The 21,161-nt window shown below is 27.1% G+C and overlaps 2 protein-coding genes across 3 annotated transcripts in view; one reads left to right on the forward strand and one right to left on the reverse strand.

Moving 5' to 3' along the window:
* LOC100167317 (ubiquitin-protein ligase E3B) overlaps positions 1–7,802 on the reverse strand; it is a 13,233-nt gene extending 5,431 nt beyond the window's left edge. Inside the window, exons 1-17 of the mRNA XM_029489972.1 lie at positions 7,571–7,802; positions 7,339–7,497; positions 7,125–7,256; positions 5,916–6,246; positions 5,670–5,858; positions 5,370–5,564; positions 2,764–3,050; positions 2,554–2,699; positions 2,321–2,492; positions 2,130–2,248; positions 1,871–2,049; positions 1,658–1,806; positions 1,458–1,594; positions 1,235–1,398; positions 907–1,169; positions 209–338; positions 2–148 (exon numbers count right to left, since the gene is read on the reverse strand). Coding sequence (XP_029345832.1) covers positions 2–148; positions 209–338; positions 907–1,169; positions 1,235–1,398; positions 1,458–1,594; positions 1,658–1,806; positions 1,871–2,049; positions 2,130–2,248; positions 2,321–2,492; positions 2,554–2,699; positions 2,764–3,050; positions 5,370–5,564; positions 5,670–5,858; positions 5,916–6,246; positions 7,125–7,256; positions 7,339–7,496 — 2,898 coding nt within the window. The 5' untranslated portion in view covers position 7,497; positions 7,571–7,802. The remainder of the gene's footprint in view (position 1; positions 149–208; positions 339–906; positions 1,170–1,234; positions 1,399–1,457; positions 1,595–1,657; positions 1,807–1,870; positions 2,050–2,129; positions 2,249–2,320; positions 2,493–2,553; positions 2,700–2,763; positions 3,051–5,369; positions 5,565–5,669; positions 5,859–5,915; positions 6,247–7,124; positions 7,257–7,338; positions 7,498–7,570) is intronic.
* Positions 7,803–7,973: 171 nt separating this feature from the next.
* Positions 7,974–21,161, forward strand: part of LOC100165294 (beta-centractin) — a 14,267-nt gene continuing 1,079 nt past the window's right edge. The window contains exons 1-8 of one of the 2 annotated variants that reach the window (XM_029490698.1): positions 7,974–8,150; positions 10,099–10,163; positions 10,246–10,572; positions 10,645–10,788; positions 10,851–11,016; positions 11,391–11,564; positions 11,624–11,686; positions 16,117–16,159. In XM_029490698.1, the coding sequence (XP_029346558.1) occupies positions 8,103–8,150; positions 10,099–10,163; positions 10,246–10,572; positions 10,645–10,788; positions 10,851–11,016; positions 11,391–11,564; positions 11,624–11,686; positions 16,117–16,159 (1,030 nt within the window). In that variant the 5' untranslated portion in view covers positions 7,974–8,102. Of the gene's footprint in view, positions 8,151–10,098; positions 10,164–10,245; positions 10,573–10,644; positions 10,789–10,850; positions 11,017–11,390; positions 11,565–11,623; positions 11,687–16,116; positions 17,124–21,161 lie in introns of those variants that run through there. The other variant, XM_001950477.5, reaches the window with a different exon arrangement.

Raw genomic sequence — 21,161 nt, forward strand, 5'->3', positions numbered from 1 at the left:
TTTCCTTTTCTGTGAAGTCTTTTTGAAGAACTTCCCACAACCATAGAATCACACGATGTGAGTCATGAAATCCTCCATAGTATTGTGTGGTTCTTCTAAGATCAAGCAAATCAATAGGAGCGTTGTCTCCAGATATCAGTTTTTGAAGCTAATAATTAAAATGTAATAATTAAAATTTAAAGAATTTCAATAAATGATAAATTGTTACTTCTGGAGTAGAAAATAATGATAGCCATTCAGGATTTATTACATATTTAAACCCTTTGATAAAAGCTGCTGTTTGTGCTTTGATCTGAGTATGCATTACATAATGTGCCATTAAATGCACATAATTAATCCTGAAATCATCAATTTAAAATTTAAACAATAAACATTATGGTTCATTTTAATTTATAACTTAATTAAAGTTTGTGATTAAATTATTATGTTACATTTTCTTTGTTAAAATGTTGAAGATAGTTAATTTTTTTTCAAAACATATTTAACTTCTTTGAAGATTATAAAATATAAATAATTCACTACCAATCTATTTAATTACACTACTGTTTTTCTACAATTGTATATTATTTAGTACATTTTATATTAGGTTTAATAAACATTTAAGGTTTTCGAAAATATTAAATAAACTATTTATCCAATACCATAGTATACCCAACTCACAGTATTTATCAAATAAATCTGATTATTAATTAGTGATGGGTCAAACCAGGATCTTCAAAACCTAACTGAACTTTAATTTGAAATTTTGATAATACCGAGTTTGAATTTTGAACCAAACGGAACGTCAAGGGTTTGGTTTGGTTCAAAATTTGAACAGTTTGGCCCATCACTAATATTAATATTGATAATACTATTAATTATTAAACATGTTTATTATAAAATAATTCAAATAAATAATAATATTACTTGTTTTGATTAGTAACTGATATGACTCTTCCCCCAGGTATAAGATCATGAGTAGTTAATTCACCAAGGTGATTATCAACTACTGAAAAAGTCAAATCTAAATCTGAAACATCGCCCTCATAATGTTTAACAGATGTTAAATTTCTATACAATTCATTGTCTAATGACGGCAACTCATCCATTGAACTATATAATAGCTCTTGAGTTTGTCCTAATAATTGACTTAAAAAGAATGATGCAAATGGAACGTCAACAACAATACCCTATGAATAATAAAATAAATTCAATTTTTATCAAATAAATAAAATAGACGGTTTAAAATAATTACCTCATAAACAGCTTTACCCAAAATGCGGCCAACAAATTCAAATAAGTTCAGATGGTTTTCTTGAATATGAGACGAAGGCGATGGATATAACCTTTGTTCATCTGTAGTACGAAATAAATTTAATGATGGATCAAATACTCTTTTTATAGTTTCTTCAAGAAATTCTGTAAATATAGTTTGTTAATATCTAAAAATAAAGAATATCAAGTTTATGAAAACAGACCTTTAAATACACCATCTTGATCAATTCCTGCTTCATCTAATCCCTGTTCATTTATGAATTTTACTCTAATTACACCTTTGAAACGTCTCAGTGGCAATTCAGAGACATATGTATAACCATCTTCAATTATTCGATTCCTACGCATGTTTGTAAAATATTTCAATTACATTTTTTTAATTATTTCATTAAATTGATTTTACCTCCGTATTGTAATTATTGGTGGCATGAAATTTTCATTATCATGCAATTCATGTACACCCAAAGCAAACTTTTCACGAGAAACATATTTTCTAAATAATCGAACACGTGTTTCATGAGAAACTATATGAGGGATTTCTTGAATTAAAATCTAAATACAAAATGAGATTATTAATAGTTATTTAAATAAATTAAAATTAAAACAAATTCAATACCGAGTATATTTTACGACCCTTTTTAAGTTCATTAAAAAATGAAGAAGTTTTAAGATCACCAATCAGCCAGTGCCCTGTAGGTGCAAACGATCTACGACAATCCCTGCGATAAAGTACCATTAAAAGAGTGCGACAAGATCGAAACAAGCTATATGATGAAGAAGCTGTATCTTGAATATCTAAGATATCCAAAACAACAAAATATACATTTTTATAAAATACACATTTGTTAAAAGTAAAAATAAAAACAATTTCTTACTAAATAAATTCTGAGATATTCCTTTATAAAGAAATATGTTCAAAAAACTAGACATTAAAATGTAGTCACGCATCACAAATGGTTTTTGTTGCTCGTACATTTCTATATCATCAAGAATACTAAAATAAATAATAAATATTAATGCTCTTAATTTCATGAATCAATTATTATTCTAACAAATTATTACTTACGTTATGTAATGTGACATACTATCACAGAATAATTGTAACATGCGCAATTCCCCTGAATTGCAATTTTTATCACATTCTAAAATATCCAATAGGTTCTTAAGACCACAATGAGAATCTAAAAATGCCAAAAACCTCCATAATAAGTATAATGTGTCTTCGTGATAACATAAACCTAAAATAAGAAAATAGTTATTAATTTAAATTTTTAAATAATTATTGAACAATATGCTTACCAGTTATTATGTCTAGTCTAAGCTGCGTGATTGTCTTTAGGCATGTAAAATATAAGTTGCAAGCAGCAACTACCTTTGTACCATGAATTCCAGTAAGTTTATAAGTTGATTGACTGGTACTGGATAGTCTCAAATCAAATGCCTTTCTATTACAAATAATAATTATTATTTAAGACATTTTTGTAATTATTCCAATAGTAAAAAAGTTACTTGATTATTGCTATTGGGTTATTTGTTTTAGGAGGAGGTGATGGTACTTGTTGATTTTCAGGTATTTGTGCTAAAGCATTAATTAGATGACACCGAAGTAACTTGGAACATAAAGTTCCGCACCATAATGGAATTAATTGATTTTTCAAAGGTGGTATATTAGGAGAACATTGACAATTTGAATTTGCTGTGAACCAACCAAGTTCAGGATGCCAAACGCTAGATACGTTTGAATGTTTTTTCACTACATTTACTCTAATAGTATCCAAAAATGTAGTTAAACCAACCTGAAAAAAAAAATATTGATTTATCTCAACTTATTTAAATTGGTATTGGTCTGGTTGACCCCATTATGAAAGTATTCCCCCGCCACTCAAGAATAGTTGACGCCCGCCACTTACATCTCTATATACTGCATATATCCGCAGTATATCTGCGTTAGGCTTTCGTGTGAAATTCACTTATTAGAAATTTTAAGAATAATATTTGGTAAAATCTGTTAGTAAAAATAAAAATATAAGATAGGTAGGTATAACAGCAGGTATCGTACCTATATTATTATGGAGTACCTATCTCAGTTATTCAGTTGTCGTCATCACTGAAATATATATAATATACTGAAAATACTGAAGTTCTAAAACAAAAAAAAATATGAATTACCGGTAATAATGTGTCATAACACAGTTTTAGTACCTTTTTTTATACATTTTAGTAAGTGGCACCAACCAAACCTGAGTGGAGAGGGAATACTTTCTTGGCAGGGGTCAACTAGATCAGAACTTAAAAATTATTATGACTTTATTTTAAAATAATTGATGGATATTAGGTATCTTTTATGACATAAATTAATTCTTATTTATAATTTATTTTTATTAACACCGTTACGACATATATAACTATAGTTGACACTTGACATGAATGTATTCAATTAAATCGTGCAATAATTTTCTGATTTATGATAATTTTAATAAAAATATGGTAAAAATAGCAACATATAAACATAGACAATGTTATCAACTTTAATTTGATAATAGGTCAGTCTGACCTATTATCTCCTTGGTAATAACTAGGGCTCGGGACTTGTTGCATTAAAAATTATCAAAATATCCCGTTGAGACATTGTCAAAATATGCTTAAATATATGCAGCTAAATTTAAAAATGAATAAAACAAATAACATTTCACAATTTCGGAAATAAAAATCTTAAAAATAAGTAGGTAGGTACATAAACATTATAAAAATAATTTACATACAGGTTTACTAATTCAAATATAAATTGATTAAAATGGACACTATTATGTGCATGTTTTGAGCATTTTTAAACTATTGTGAAAACAACTTAATTTTTAAAAATACTGGCTGCTTTATGCAGTGGGTTGAGAAATAAAGAATAATGTGATATGCGGACACTGTGAATAAATAAACACGTATCTACTTATTTTTAATTTTTTGTAAAATTCAGAATCTGAATTGCAATTAGTTGTACCACAGTATTGTCACAAAGAGACTCATAAAATTGTATGTACCTACAAAAATAGAGGAGGGATTTAGGGGCCAAGTCTCCACCGACAATTTTAACAACCTTTTCAAACATTTTCTAAATTTGTTTTAAGCCTATTCAATATTATAATAGTAGGGCTTCAGGCTCCAGCCTTCTTAAAACTCAAATGCTACTTGAGCCTAAGCTACCTACCCAAGAATAATTGTTTTTAAGATATATTTTTAAATGTTATCCAATTTTCCCGGCAAATTTACGTACATAAAAATAAATAAAATACAAAATATGCACAAATTTGCTAAAAATTAGCAAATATGCAAATTCAAACTTTGTATTTAATTTTCCCATTTCATAAAAATTTATAACTCAACTAGAATAATCAAACCCTAGTAATAACATAAGATAGGTTCTGCTGAATGCAAATTGCTATGTTGGATCAGAGAGAAAACAAAGTGTGCTAACATCTTCTTAACATTTAAAATACTTTTAAAACTTATACCACTTGGATTTTTTTTATGATAATATCGAGGATAATTTTAACAATTTATAATTTGTTTTTATTCTAAATAATTGTATAGGCTTCTTAATGACTTGAAAGTTTAATTAAAACCAACTTTTGATTTTCAAATGGTAACACATAATCATTGTGTAAAAATGAATATTAAACAGTTGATTTATTAATCACATGTTTTAAATATTTAGAAATATGATTTCACATTATTGATTTAATAATTAAAATATAATTTACTTGGCTACTTTAATGATTTTTTTATTAGACGCTATATATCAGGGGTAGCCATTAATTTAATTTTGGGAGTCGCCAATGTATGAAGCAAACCACATTGTTTAGATATGTTTATAAAATATAAAATTTAAAATAATATTATAAAATAAAGATACATTTTTAATTTTATAACAAATGAAGGAACATTTATTTATTTATAGAAATAACTTAGAGCCGCACACAACTGACCCAACTGGCTAGCAAGCCTCGTTATGGCCACCTCTGCCATATATCATAGTTGTTTGGGACTTGAAAATGAGTTTAAATTATTAAATTGATACACACATGAACTGGTTTCATAAAAAAATAATGTTTGAAACTCACAATAAAAATAGATGTAGAATTATTTTCAAATTCATCTGTTTCTGCGCTTAATTCAGCTAAATGCACTATGTTTGCAATTAATGACAAAGACCAACTTGGATGTAAACAATGAAATATTTCATCACATTGATTTTGATCATTTAATAACTGCATTATCTTCTCAAGTAGATTAACAGAATTAAATGTTTCAATGATCTAAAATATATTATTGAATATAATGTTATGATCTTTTAAAACTATAGAATACCATTAGTATTTAGCATTAAAATAAACAATTATATAAAATACTAAAATACTCACTTTAGGCGAGAGCGATATCAAATGCTCTACTAATAAAGGTATAGAATAAATCTTTATTACAAATAGTTGGAAAATATTTGTTGAAAAGTTGCTCAGAACTAAACATCTCCAGCAAATAGTCATTATAGCTGTCATAGCTACAGGTTTTAATAAGATTTTAATGCCCGATAAACCAGTTATTAGCAATGCCTAAAAAAAATAAATTGGTAATAAATGCACAAATTAATATGTATTTCATTTGAATACCTGCATAGTGTTAAACACATTTTTATTCAATAAATGTGCAATCAAGTTTTCTGTTAAACGCTCTAATCCAGGTTTTAATCCTTGCAAAGAAATATTTGAATGTATGGCACACCATCTTGATGTTGATGTAAAAGATACAATCATATGAAGTAATGTGTGTAAAAAAGAAGAATCATCTAATGATTTGGGCTGAAGTTTAGTAAGATAAGTTAGGCAAATAGACAGAATTTCTTTGACATGACTTATCCAGTTAACTGCATGCTCACTAGTCAGAGCTACAGATATGTAGCTGCGTTTGATTGTATCACATTCCAGACTAAGAATTATGTATCTAAAACATTAAAAAATAAACTTATTAAACTATAGCTCAGTTAATAAAGCTACATAACCTACATACAATATTATCAGTGGCAAATGCTGACTCCGATGTATGCTCATCTATCATGATTTATTATAGTTATATTTAATTTATAATTAATAAATAATACACAAATTTGTATTTAATTATAAATAAGATTTTAATACTTTAATAATTTTAATAAAGATTCAACTCACTCTTTTCAATTTTTTAACAAATTTTTTTGTTACTTTAGAGTAAAATTCAGGGCATATTTTAAAATTTTCTAAAACTTTTTTTTCAATTGATAATATTTCAAGAGAAGATAGTCTTGACATTAAGTAGACCTACAATATGTTTTTATTATTTTGAAGGCTCAAAATGTTCTTTCTGCTGATAATGTTGTACTTGGAATAGTTGCAATTAATTTAGCTAGTTTATATACTTCTTTCAGTCCTATCTTTCGCACTGATAATAAGCGTTGTATAGCTTGCACACACAGCTATCGCATGCTCTGTCAGTAAATGTTACGATAAAGATAAACACAGATAAGTATAACAGAAATACATCACATTTTTAAATACGTAATATTATATTGATGACAACACAGATTTTGTATTTTTATTAATTAGTGATTAATTTCTGAGCATGTCTGGAGAATTTGCCACTGAATATAATATGTAACTTATACAAGAACTTGAAAGAAATTAAAAATGTATTAAAATCTAGGATACATATAGTAATATTGAATACATAATTTGTTGTATATAAGCTGTAAAATGTATAAAATAAATATGAAAATGTGTATGAGTAGAATCAATCAAATTTAATAATAACTCCAATAATTAATATAAGTTAAATATGTATCTAACCTGCAGAGTTTTTCAAATCTTTGTCTATCTCGCTTTTCATCCCAATAAGTCAAAAATTTTTTCACCGATAAATAAACAGTAATAGCGGGTTTCAAATCATTGATATTTTCAAACGTTTCATCAAATTGCTGCCTATAAAGTATAAACATATAAAAAACCAAATAACTCATAATAGTTTATTTTCATATAAAAATAAGAAAATGCTAAAACTGACAGAATTAAGTTTCGAGTGCGTTTGCGAACTAGCCATCCTCTGACCAAAGATTGAACGAGGATAGCAGATTGTTCACGTTTACGATCATTTGCTCTTTCTACTCGTGCAGCCCTTGTTTGTTCTATAAACTGCATTTTAGAATGCTCACCAAACATCATTCTGATGCAATAAAGACACAAAAATACATGATTTTGTTAGTTATTTATGCAATTGACTTTGATAAATAACTCACTTAATTAGATATATTTTATGCTCATATTTTGTTTCAAAACTTGTAATCAAAAACGAAGATCGGAACAATGAAATCGTTTAAACTTTTAAGATAAAAGTTGTATCAAGTAACAATGATAATTAATTGTGCGTGCTTTACATTTTGATTGAACAATTTGTAAAATTGACTCATTGAAATTGTGAGTGAGAATGTGAAAAGGTGAGATACTGAGATTAGACTCATTACAGAGATTTTAAATATAAAAATTAAAAATAATTATTATCATTTTGATGATAAAAAAAACAAAAACAAAATATCTAATATCTATAATCAATTTTTTTTTATCAGTAAGTGTACCGGTTAAGTTGGTAACGGCATTTAGGTTATGTTAACGCTTATTGTAATGTTATCAACTTAATAATAATAATATAATATTGAACGTTTTTAAAGAAAGTTATACTTATTAGTTAGGTATATGTAATTTGTTACGATTTTTATTTTTATACTATCCCAAAAAGATTAATTGACTATTTGTTACTAACGACGGCTCATCATGGAAACCTATGACGTTATTGTTAATCAGCCAGTTGTCATAGACAATGTAAGTCCTCGTCATCATTATATTATTATTTATGCATAATATTTTATAGAATTATGAAAGCATGAACATTTTATTAATTACCTTTCTACCTACGTATTTTTCGAAAAATAAGAAATAATATTCTTGTGGCTTCATCTTGAAACTGAAGTTTACATCAAACAGTAGTTCTTTAGAAAATTTTAGCTTTGATAATTTTGTATGACTTATTAGTGGTTATAGACTAAAATAATATAATATATATTATAGTTTGTTAACCAGATTTTATTTAAACTAGTATCTCCATAGAAAATTTCTAACTATTTTTATATATTGGTATTTCAATATTTGTGTAAAAGCATTTAGTAATTATTTTAATACTCATAAATTAGGTCTAAGACATTAACATATAATACAAAGTATTTCACCTAGCATGTTCATCCCTATTTTTTAATTTAAATCCTGATAAATTTATTCTAATTCTGATTTTTTGGAATTTTTATAAATTATTAATATTGATAGATTAATATAAATGATCTGTATCTTCCGAACTCATAATCATGGACCTATTATCCTTAGTACACAAAGTTAAATAACTCAAAATCTAGTCATTCAAATTTTGATTTTGATTAACCAACATTATCTGAAAAATTGTCCACTTAATAATTTACAGTAGAAAAGTGATAGTGTCATTTAAAAAAATAAGTTTTTATCTCCAGATGACATCCCTTGAATAGGTAGTACAATAAATCTCAAGAATTTGGAAATACCTATGGTCTTTAAAAATACTTAATTATTCCAAAACTCAGATTTGGAATAACTGTGTTATTAAAGAAGAAAAGAGGGATGGGCATGCTTGGTGAATCACCTTACAACCCATATAACAAAAAACTGTACTTAAACAAAATCAACATAAGGCTGGATTTTAACATGTAAAGTGTTTATTTCTAAAGAACTAAGTCTAAAATATTTTAAATAATATTAGGTTTTTCTATTATTGTCACAGCATTTTTTAATGTCATACATGTAAAGGTTAAATTAATTTTGTAAACTTGCAAACTGTATAGAATAAACCATTAAATAAGCACAAAGATAGTATCGGTTTACATTTATTATTATACATATTAAATTTTTCTTTAGAACTAAATGCTATGTAGATTGAAGACTATTTAATCAAACCTATATCTTTGTAAATCTTTTTCTTTGAAAAGTTTACTTTAATGAACTTATTTATTTTTAGTTTATCAATAAATTAACTTATTTAAATGGAATATGTTCATATAATAGTAAATAGTTTTCTTATGAAATGTAATATTAAATAAAAAGCACATATTTATTTGTGTCTTATGCCTAACTGTTATACTTGTTTTCTTCATGCTGAAATTTAAGTTGGAATACTTATACTGCATGATTATTTGCAGATTAACTTAGTTAAACATACAATTTACCTTGTATTAAGTTTTAATATTTTAAGAATTATACCTTGTATACCTAGATATATTAAGTATTAAGTACAAAATACACCTATTCAAATTTCAAGATTTGTACTATTAAATTGTAAATAAATGCTTAAACCTTTCTTATATTAAATAAGTTTATATACCTACATAGTGTATCCTATTTTTATATGATATAAAACCTTATTTCAACATTTTATTTTCAAAAAATGAATAAGTATTAAGTCATTTTTATTTTTATCCAAATACTCTTGCAAATAAAAAAATCTACATAGTGTATCCTATTTTTATATGATATAAAACCTTATTTCAACATTTTATTTTCAAAAAATGAATAAGTATTAAGTCATTTTTATTTTTATCCAAATACTCTTGCAAATAAAAAAATCTACTCTATTAATTAATTAAGTATTTAATTTCTACTCAGTTTTTTAGAGGTAAAATTGTCAACTCATTTTAAGTAATTACTTTATCTATTTTTAAATAATTTTTATTTATAAATTGTATTTTTACAGGGATCAGGTGCAATTAAAGCTGGATTTGCCGGGGAACAAACCCCAAAATGTTGTTTTCCAAATTAGTATGTATACAATTTAGAATTATAATTTTACAAAACTAGAGTAATATGTGTATAAATATTTAAACAAACCATTGCTTCATAGTATTGGACGACCAAAGCATGTTAGAGTAATGGCTGGTGCTTTAGAAGGAGATACATTTATTGGACCGAAAGCTGAAGAACATCGTGGTTTGCTATATATCAAATATCCTATAGAACATGGTATTGTAACTGATTGGAATGACATGGAAAGAATATGGCAATATATATATGGTAGTGATCAACTTCAAACATTTTCTGAAGAACATCCTGTCCTGTTAACTGAAGCCCCTCTAAATCCACGACGAAATCGTGAAAAAGCTGCGGAAATATTTTTTGAAACGTTCAACGTTCCTGCATTTTATGTGTCTATTCAGGCAGTTCTTAGTTTGTATATAACAGCAAATCATAACAAAATTACTAAATATTAATATTATATTTTTATTTTTTTCTATATACATAGATACGCAACTGGTCGCACTACTGGAGTTGTTTTAGATTCTGGTGATGGAATTACTCACACTGTTCCAATTTATGAAGGTTTCGCCATGAAACACGGTATTATACGATTAGATTTAGCTGGCCGAGATATATCACGCTATCTTAAGTAATTTTACTTACACAATTGAAATGTTAAAAGCAATTATTACATTTTAATTTTATATTTAGGTTATTACTAAGAAAAGAAGGTTTAAATTTTTCTACATCTGCAGAATTTGAAGTAGTTAGAGCAATTAAAGAAAAAGCTTGTTATGTAGCTTTAAGTCCAGTTAAAGAAGAATCATCTGATAGTAATATATATCAATATATGCTACCTGACGGAAACAAAGTTGATGTAAGCAGAATATACTTAAATTAATATATTTTCCTGCTTTTATTTCTAAATTAATTCCACTCGTGGATACCAGCTATTGATAAACTTAAGTTTATTGTCAATAATTTTCATATTATAATTAAATAACAATATACAATAATTTTGTATGATTATTATGTATATTATGTACGATAAACTAAATAAAATGTATACAAATGCTTTGGGACTAAAATTAAAGTTAGTGGATATTAGATTTTATAAATTAAATTAAAATGAAAAAGAAATGGGATCATTTTAACACCAGCTGTTAACATAGGTTCACCTAATAATCATTAATTGTAAAACGCTATTATATTATATTTAACTAAATTTCCTCCATTGTATATTTTTATAAGATTGGCCCAGCTCGTTTTCGCGCTCCAGAAGTGTTATTCCATCCAGATTTAATTGGTGAAGAATGTGAAGGCTTACATGAAGCATTAGTTTATTCAATACAAAAATCTGATTTAGATGTACGAAAAAAATTATATCAAAGTATTGTACTAGCTGGAGGATCAACTCTATTATCTGTAAGTAAAAAAAAAATTTAAGTCAAATGTTTGTTTATGAATTTTGTTTTATTTTTCAGGGATTTGGTGATAGATTATTATCAGAAATTAAGAAACTAGCACCTAAAAATATGAAATTAAAGGTAAATATTCAAAAATGCTTAATAATTTTAAATCAATATTATAAATTATGTATTATAATATTATTTGTTCAATACATTGATTATTAATTAATTAATTATATACACAACAGTGACACAGTGGCAATATTTATGAACAGCATCATAGTTAACAAGGTTAATTTAAATATTATAGTTGTTAGTTGTGGGTATTATTGAGGCACTATCATCTAATTTGTGGTCATTGGTGCATAACTTCGGAAAGGAAATACTATTATAGTAATGATATACATATTATTCTATTTGTTATATGTATAATATGCATAACTTTTATTTGTTTGATTTTACATGTAGAAGTTGAGGTTAGATGTCAATGAATTGCTAAAATATAAAATACTTGATTGTACAAAATTTCAAGTAATATTTTAAAAAAAAACTAAATTTAATGTTAACATTTTTTTTTGTAATTTGATTAAGTAATGTCTGTCTTATATTTTACAAAAATAGTATTTAATTTATGGTTTTTAACATATATATTAAAATGTATTGTTTTAAAATAATTCCATTAAATTTGACATATAAAATCAATTTAACTAAAAACCCAAGATTGAACAATAACTATTTTAGTTAGAATAATGTGGAGTAGTTGTATATGGGTACTAATTTAGTGCACAATACTTTAAGATTTCAGTTAAAATTTGTTTATATTGTACAATATCATTAATGTTAGTGATCTTATACTATGAACTTACACCGTTCTATAGTACATTGGTCATTGGTATTGACTTATACAGTTGTACGCTAATAAATTGTATTTATTTTATAGTAATTTATTAGCGTATAACTGTGTAAGTCAATACCAATTGCCTAATAATAATAATAATAATAATAATAATAATAATAATAATCATAGTAACAAAAAGATTCAAGTATAAAAAATATTTTTCAATTGCAACAAAATAACTAAATTAAACTTTTAAACTCAATATATTTTACTTGCAAAGTAGGTTAAGAGTGTTAAGACATTGTCATTAAATGCATTATTTTCAAGTGGTATTGTATAATATGTAATAACTAATAACTAATTTTCAATAATTCTATTATACTATTGTATCATTTGTTATTAAATATTAGTAATATTGTACTATAGTTAGTAATATTGTACAATAGCTGGTAGTATTGTAATAATTACTATATAATATATACAATTTATTTTTGACAAAACTAGATCAAGTTAAACCTACAATATTACTAATAGCGTTTTCGTTTGACACATTTTTTTTACCGAGTGCAAAAACGTATTTGATTCAACTAATATTCAGTGAACTGGTGCAGTAAATTTTATTCGATTTAATGCACTGACAATACTCGTATGAACTTAATGCACACATTCTGCACCACCAATTTTGTGAGTGCAATGGTAAACTTTATAAATATGAACCATTATTGTCTATAACGGGACACATTATCATATTATTCTAATTATATTTATTATTTATATCTGATAATATTTTTATTATTATTTTTTTTTTTATTCAATTGATAGTAAACTAGTGCAATACTCGCGTAGTGCTAGTGGAATTTCAGTACACACTATTTTGTAAAATCAAAAACGCTATAATAGAAACCTTATATATTAATTGCAGTATAAATATATAATAAAATATTATTAGAAATGTATTATGCTGATAGACAATCTTCGCTCAAAATCGTTTTTTGTATGGTTTATAACTGAACACACGGTCAGTGACCGATTCAGTGACCCATTTAATAATGAAGTACACCTTTAAAACAGCAATTTTCTGATTTTTTAAAAAAAATGTTTTATCAATATTTGACATATTTGATAAATTTAGGATTTTATATTTTGTTAGTTGATATGTGAAAATTATTTTTAGTTTTATGTTTTTATCCTAATCAAATGTTCATTGAGATCCAATTTCCTCGTGAATAATTTTATATTAATGTAATAGATAATATTATTATATTTTCATGTCATAAATACTCATAACTCATAATATTGTAGCCCATATTTTAAAACTTGTTTTAAATAAATAAAAGTGTCCTTACTTAATATAGGTAATTATAAACATTATCAGTCGACCAAAGATTTTGATTCGTAGGCCATAGGCGTGAATAGACTTCATCGGTAGGGGCAGCCTAGCTAATATCGGCGGTACCTTATTAGTGAACAGAAAAATACCCTATACACCAAAAGCCGTATTTTTTTAAGCCGGGCTCTACAATGAAATATTTATATAATTTAAAAAAAGACTATATTATCTATTTACAATAATAATCTATAGTAACTTCAGAAATAATATTCATCTACAGTCTTGGATTATACCGCCTAACTACAAATCAAAAATAAAACAACAATAATATCAACAGGGGTGCCCGCAAAAAATCAGCTCAGTGTGAGAAAAATTAAATTTATGTTATAAATATATAGGTAGTCACATGTTTACATTATTATACACTGATTTTTTTGTTCATTAAAAAAATCCCAGTGGTTGCAATGACACCTCTCTGCGGGCGTCCCTGAATATCAATAATTCCTAGATGCGTACTGTACTGTTGTCGTCTGTCTCCAGTCTATTGTAGGTTTTTCCTATTTCGGAAGTCAGGAAATCAATCTTTGTAAGTAAATGGTAATTATAACGATACACACAAAAAAATCAAGTTCTTAAAAAAAATAAATGTTGTAACCCTTCTGACTTAAAACTCAGTTGGCTGGCACCTTTCAAAAATTGCAGGGGCAGCTCAAGCACCCTAGGATGCCACCGTAGACACGCCTATGTCGTAGGCTAGTATGTTTTTTGAGCAGTTTAAGTTACACGTAAAAAATGTTTTGGGCATTGTTTTCAATTCTACAAATTGTATTATTTACAACATTAATGTAGTAAAAAAATCAATCAACTAATCATATTTGTACTGTTGTATATTTTATGGCAAGCATAATCGCTATAAACGAGTATAGGTTAGGTAGTATACCATACCTGTTGTTGTATTTTGCAATGGTTAATGCACCTCTGACAGCAGAGGGCTTGTGTGCGTATTTTATACGAAAAAAACTAAAAAATTGCATTTATTTTCAGCGGTTATAGAAAATTATTATACACACGTAAAAATATAATACGTAACTTGTAAAAATTTATGAAACGCGAGCCTAATAATATTATTATTTATGTAGTTCAAGGCCCGAGTAATCATTTCACGTATTTCGTATACTCGTGTCTGTTATTTGAGAGTCAGACAACAGTCATGCTGTTTAAGTGAGCGAGTTATGTCAATGTCGTCGAACCCTATGATGATTATCGTATATCAATTTATTTTATACCTATTCTTTCGCGTATATTTTCGTGTAAAAGTGTACTGCAATTGCAATATACTAATTGCATAAAAATGTACTTGGTGCCCCTAACTGCCTAATGAATCCCCCCCATGCCTTTTTTTTTAGATTGAGTGTGATTTAGCGTAGTGATAATTGTATTGATTTAAAAGTGGTATCTTATTTTTTTTTGCGCGATTCTTTTACGCAAAACTAGTTTTCTAATGAGTTTTCAGTTTTCACCGAATGTTTATATTACACTATATACATAGAATTTTCAAAATATTTTGACTCTTTTCAAGCTATTTATGTGCAGGGAATAATTTAGATTTCTTTATTATTTTTATTTAAAATTATTGTCCATAAACGTTTTTTGGTTTGGTCAAAAACTTAAAAATCTAATTTAAGGTTTCTCATAAGTTTTTATTTGTAGAAATAAAAAAAATTTGAGCGTAAATCTACAATATATTTTTATTAGGAGTCTGAAGATAGACATTGGATATTTATACATAAATAATAACAAAATCTCAGGAATTTTCTTATTTTATTGTAATTTAAAAACTAATAACCGTAGGTATACTTACTAACCTTACTGGAGGCTGGTTTAATTATATAGTATATAAGAATTTAATATGTTGTTAATCTTAATTTTGTATTATTTTGTTTTTATTATGTAATTGTCAAGCTATCATAGTTTATACTAGTGGCTTTAAATAAATAAAAAAAAAACCGTAGGTACTTGAAATTTTCACTAAATGTTTTTATTTTATTATTTTCTATACATGAAAATTTAAAATTTAAATCTATTAATAGAATTTTTTTTTAGTTTTTTCTCTACAAATGTCCATACATTTCTAAATTTACTTATCTATACAATAGATCAGTACCCACTGGCCACTTACCCGCTTTTTTATATATAATATTAGTGAAGGGGGCACTTTTGAATTATCTTAAAAATTATGAAATTATATTTTATAATGCTCGGATTAACAGAAAAAAACACTCCTGTATTCGCGTGGTTCTCTACAGAGTTTAAGGATTTTGTTGAAATATATTGCACAAATCGATGACCAAATTGTTGTTTATAAAAAATGTAAATATTTTTTAAATTTTTTTTTTTAAGATTTTGGCGCCCCAGGAACGTCTGTACACAACGTGGATCGGAGGTTCCATTCTGGCGTCGTTGGGCACATTCCGCCGGATGTGGGTGTCAAAACGAGAATTTTTCGAAGAAGGCTCAAGGGTGATACACAGAAAAACGATGTAACACCGCCTCCGGGTCGCTCACTGCTGCCTGCCACGTTTACGACCCTTTCGGTCGAACGTCACTTCGAGGTACACGGTCATAATATTGCCTTACGCGGATCAATCATCAATTATATTATCGTCTTTTCAAAATGACGTCTCGTATAACAAAAAAGTATTCTATTCCACGTGGATGGTGTTTCGTACACAAACACGTGTTTTTTTCTAACACGGTTTTAGTCCGACCCTTTCCGTCATCCCTATCCGCGCGACGACCAACCACAAACAAACAAGCTCTTGTACAAATACCTATTTTTTTGTCAGCCCATTCGTTTACTTCTTAGTTTTATTATTATTATTACTATTTGTTTCGCTTATCGATGTGTATTTAATAACGATTATATAAAATATATTATATTATAATATTTATTGTAGGATTATTCTCTTTTTTTATAATGTTTAAAATACTTCACTTCTGTATAAATAAATATAATATACAGGTACGACGAGGGTCTCGGTCGTTACGAGTAATTTTTAATATACCTATAAATATTTTATTGTTCTGCAAAATTAATTTTAATATAATAATATATCTACGACGTCGCCGCAGTCTTAACAGTTAATCGAGATCGGTTCATAGCGTCTGTAAAATATATATTTACTAAATTAAATTAATTTATTTTTACTGTTGAAATAAAAAACAATTTCTATTAAAAATAACCGTGACTATAATAATATGTTTATGTGTAAATACCAACTCTCGCTACATGTATTATTATATAATTATAATGTTATTTTGTCGAACCTAGCTGCCGCAGTTTGACTGACAAAATTTGTATTAATTTGCCAAAAAATAAATACAGTTACTTAACAATAACAAATAAATCTGCATTCACAATTTATTTTTTAATTTTAACGAATCAATTCCATTTCAATTCATTCCTTGAATACTTTAAAATATTATAATCCAATGCCCAAAGATTGTATAATATATTATAGTGAAAAACATAGAGGAAAGGTTGAAAAAAATAGGTAAATAAGTGATAATTACAATTTTTAGATTCTGCAGAGAGATGTACCTATATATTAATTTTACAATGTGTGTTTTTGTTTGTGTGTCTTCACATTTTGGAGACATTGGAGTAGTAAAAATGTTAGATTTTCATTTTCAATATTCTTTTTTTAGGTAAGCAAATCTAATTGGTTCTTGGGGAGTCCAAAGTAAAAATTCCTGAGAAACCTTGTCTAATAATTAGGAAAAACAAAAGCTCTGTTGTACTCCATTCCCACTACACACGATGAATACCCATGAAAAGAGAATTTTCGTCAAATACACGGCTCAGTGATATACAGTCGTGGGAACCATATTACCGTATTTAGCAAAACATGAAACGTAGCGTACTAACGTCTAAAAATGATGGTAAACGGAAAAATTCATTGAAAAAAATGATTAAAAAACATATAAAATATAATCAATTTATGACTTTTTTTCCTGCGACTCTTAATAATTAATTATTCTCCCTAATATAGAAAATAATGTGTAACAAACAAAAGACGTGTTGATCGTAAAAGTTTAAGATATTTTTATGCTCAATAATATGTATATTTTTATCAATAAGTTAGGCATAAAATAATTGTTGATGTAAATCTGTAACATTTTTTGTCCGTTAAATACAAAATTAATCATCATCAGTCATCACTATATAATATTATAATTTATATTGGTGAACAGTTTTAGGATACCCACACACAATACATTGGACAAACATATCTATATATCATTATCATAATATCAATTATTATTTTTTTTCTTCTCTACAACGTTTTTAAATGAATAATTTACGACTTCCTTCCGGATTCCTAGAAACCTAATATTATGGTATCGCGCACTGTGCGTCTGCGTCAGTTATTTACTATGCGGTGGCCGGCGGCGATAAATAATAAAAACGCGAACACGATTGTATAGGTACACCGCACAAATCGCATGAATGAGCGGCGCCGCGAGTGAATGAATCACACATTCACACAACAGCATTAACAATAATAATAATAATAATAATATTTATGTATATACCTAATATCTCGTGTGTACATCGTGGATGAATCATACATTCGTCCACAATATATTATAACATCGTCGTCACGTCATGTTCTCGGGCGAATAGACGGTGCGTTTAAGTGGTGAGACAATTGTAGACTAAACTTGTAATATTATAATACATGACGTGTACGTATCATGTACACATATAGGAAATTAGTGATTAAACGGGCTAAACTTTATGCTTCTTTCTCAAAATGTATTACTATAGAATATTAATTATAGTAGGTATACAGGTATACTATAATAATTCTTTAGATTTTTCGGTATTTTGATCATAAAATAAAATCCCTAGGAACTAAACCCTCCCACCGTTCACCACCACTACAAAATATTTTTCGTATGATGTGCTATGGAACTATGTAAATATGTACCTTATACATTTGTAATATTTCTATATTGAAAACAATATTTATATTGTAAAAATGTATTGGTTATTATTATTGCAATATAAGATACTCAGCAGAATGGAGCGATTATGGAATTATTGTATAATATTTAATGAATAATAAGGCATTATGGGCGGCATCATAATATTGTTCATCCCGAAGTGTGCCAATTGTTTTCTTTGATTCGTCTTTTCACGATGGGGCTAGTGAGACACGTCCGAAGATTTGATGCAAGTGAGATAAGTTTAAATTAATGTTTGTATTAATATTTACGTTATTATAAAAAAGTCCGCGAAGAAAAGTCCGGTAAAAATTTTAAAAGTTTTAATATATTAAAATTTATATTAATTATACTACATCAAAAATATTACATAAATAATATTTTGTTAAATGAAAAAATTAAATAAAAACTCTTCGACACTTAACTCTTATAAATATTCCAAAAATACAATAATAATAAAAATAAAAATATATAAACATGTTCAATGTTAATGACAAATCTGGTTGGAATTTACTCAGTAATAATACAATAAAAATTAAATATATTAAGTACATACTACATACATTATGACATAAGAGTCCGCGAATAAAAGTTGATGATAAAACTCCTAATATTGTTTCCAACTTGAGTTAAAAACTCTTCGACACTTAACAGAGTTTTTTATGCGTTCGCATATAATGTTTGGAGCCTCATATTTTTTGAATTGTTTTCGATTTTCTTATTGTTTGTCCCATGTCACTTAATGCAATTTTTTCTCTATCGGCTCCAATCTTGAGTTTAATTTTGTGAATTAGCATCCATATTTTTGGATGACTATATCCTACTAAGTGTGTTCCATGATTCACATATATTATTCGTTCTGCGTTGATTATTTGAAGTGGCTTCAGACATATTCCACGTTTTTGGTAGAAATAAGAGTTTAGTTTTTGTCAACTTTATATTCATACCAGCACCAACTCTCTTATACGAACCATTTACATATGTAATGTCGAAGTAATTTAATAATTTATTCGCTTTAGAGATATTAGTTTATTTTAAAAACTCCATTCCCTCGTAAACCCGTTCAAGGGGAAGGAATGCCAGACCATCAATCATGGAACAAAAATGACTAATTTTGTCATCATTCATATATGTTGTTTGTAAACCTAACTCCTGCAGGACTTAACGAAATGCACTCTGGCAAAGATGGTAAAAGCACCCTCTTATAACTAATTCTGAACCTAAAACATTATTAGCCGCTGTAATTACTGCCTTTTCAAAATCTACGTGAGAAATCCTAGGGTCGGGGAACAAATTTTGTTGTTCACATTTTTCAATAATGGTTTTAAACATAGTTTCATAAATTGAAGTCGTCTTACGTTCTAATAAACAATAAACAGCAGTGTGATGTACTTGTAAGTTATCTGATGAATTTATTAAGTATAATTGAATTAATATATTTTACTTCACAGTATTATAAGAATCAATATAACCCAGTGCCAAGGATTACAATGCTGCATCAAATGGACAAGTATTCAAAACTTTATACATTATTTTAGATTTTTTATGAGTTGGAGATGGTTTCATAAAATTCCCATATCAAACATTGTCAATTGTATGTACTGATTTAGTATAACGTTTTTTTCTATATTTAGGGATGTTTTGTTAAATAAAGCGATTTTCTTTTTTTGGTGATAGAAGCTTTATGAAGCTTATATTTTTAGATTCTGAGTGGAACGATGAATGTATTGATTTTACAATGATGTGTGTTTTTTTTTTAATTTTTAATTTTTTTAAAATTTTTTTTTGTGTCTGTTATCACCTTTTAGGACAGTAAAAGTGCTTGGATTTTCATCAACAGTACGAGCGTGCAAGCGATTCGTATAACATACATATTGTTACGCGCACGTTATATGTCGTTATGTTCTTTTTATTATAATATTACAGAAGTCCGTTGATTCTGCAGCAGAAAATATAATATCATATTATCGTATGTAATAACGTGTTCATACGTTTGTTTACAAAAAGACAACTGTTTTTATCTCATTTATACATGCACTGATATTATAACCTACGTCATTTACATGCAGCATGACGTCCCTACATAAATCTCCATAATCACTATACCATAGGGAGTTTCCGTTTTCCACTAAAATGACCCTCGTCCGTTATCACCATGACCGTTTCCCGTCAAAAGTTACACCTATTCTGATTTCAGCCAAACAATATTATTAAATTATTTGAGATATTTTTTGCGAACCCCTTAACCTTAATCCTTCAAATAATAATGATTACGATGTACGCGCCTCACCTTGTACCACAGATGACATATATTGATCATATTAAAATATTAAATACAAATAAAATTAAACGAATAGTATAGGTATGATTGTATGAACAGTATAAATATAAATATTAGTAATTAGAAACATCACAAGTTACTCGTCCAAATAATA

Source organism: Acyrthosiphon pisum, chromosome A2 (assembly GCF_005508785.2).
Source record: "Acyrthosiphon pisum isolate AL4f chromosome A2, pea_aphid_22Mar2018_4r6ur, whole genome shotgun sequence".
Taxonomy (NCBI): Eukaryota; Metazoa; Arthropoda; class Insecta; order Hemiptera; family Aphididae; genus Acyrthosiphon; species Acyrthosiphon pisum.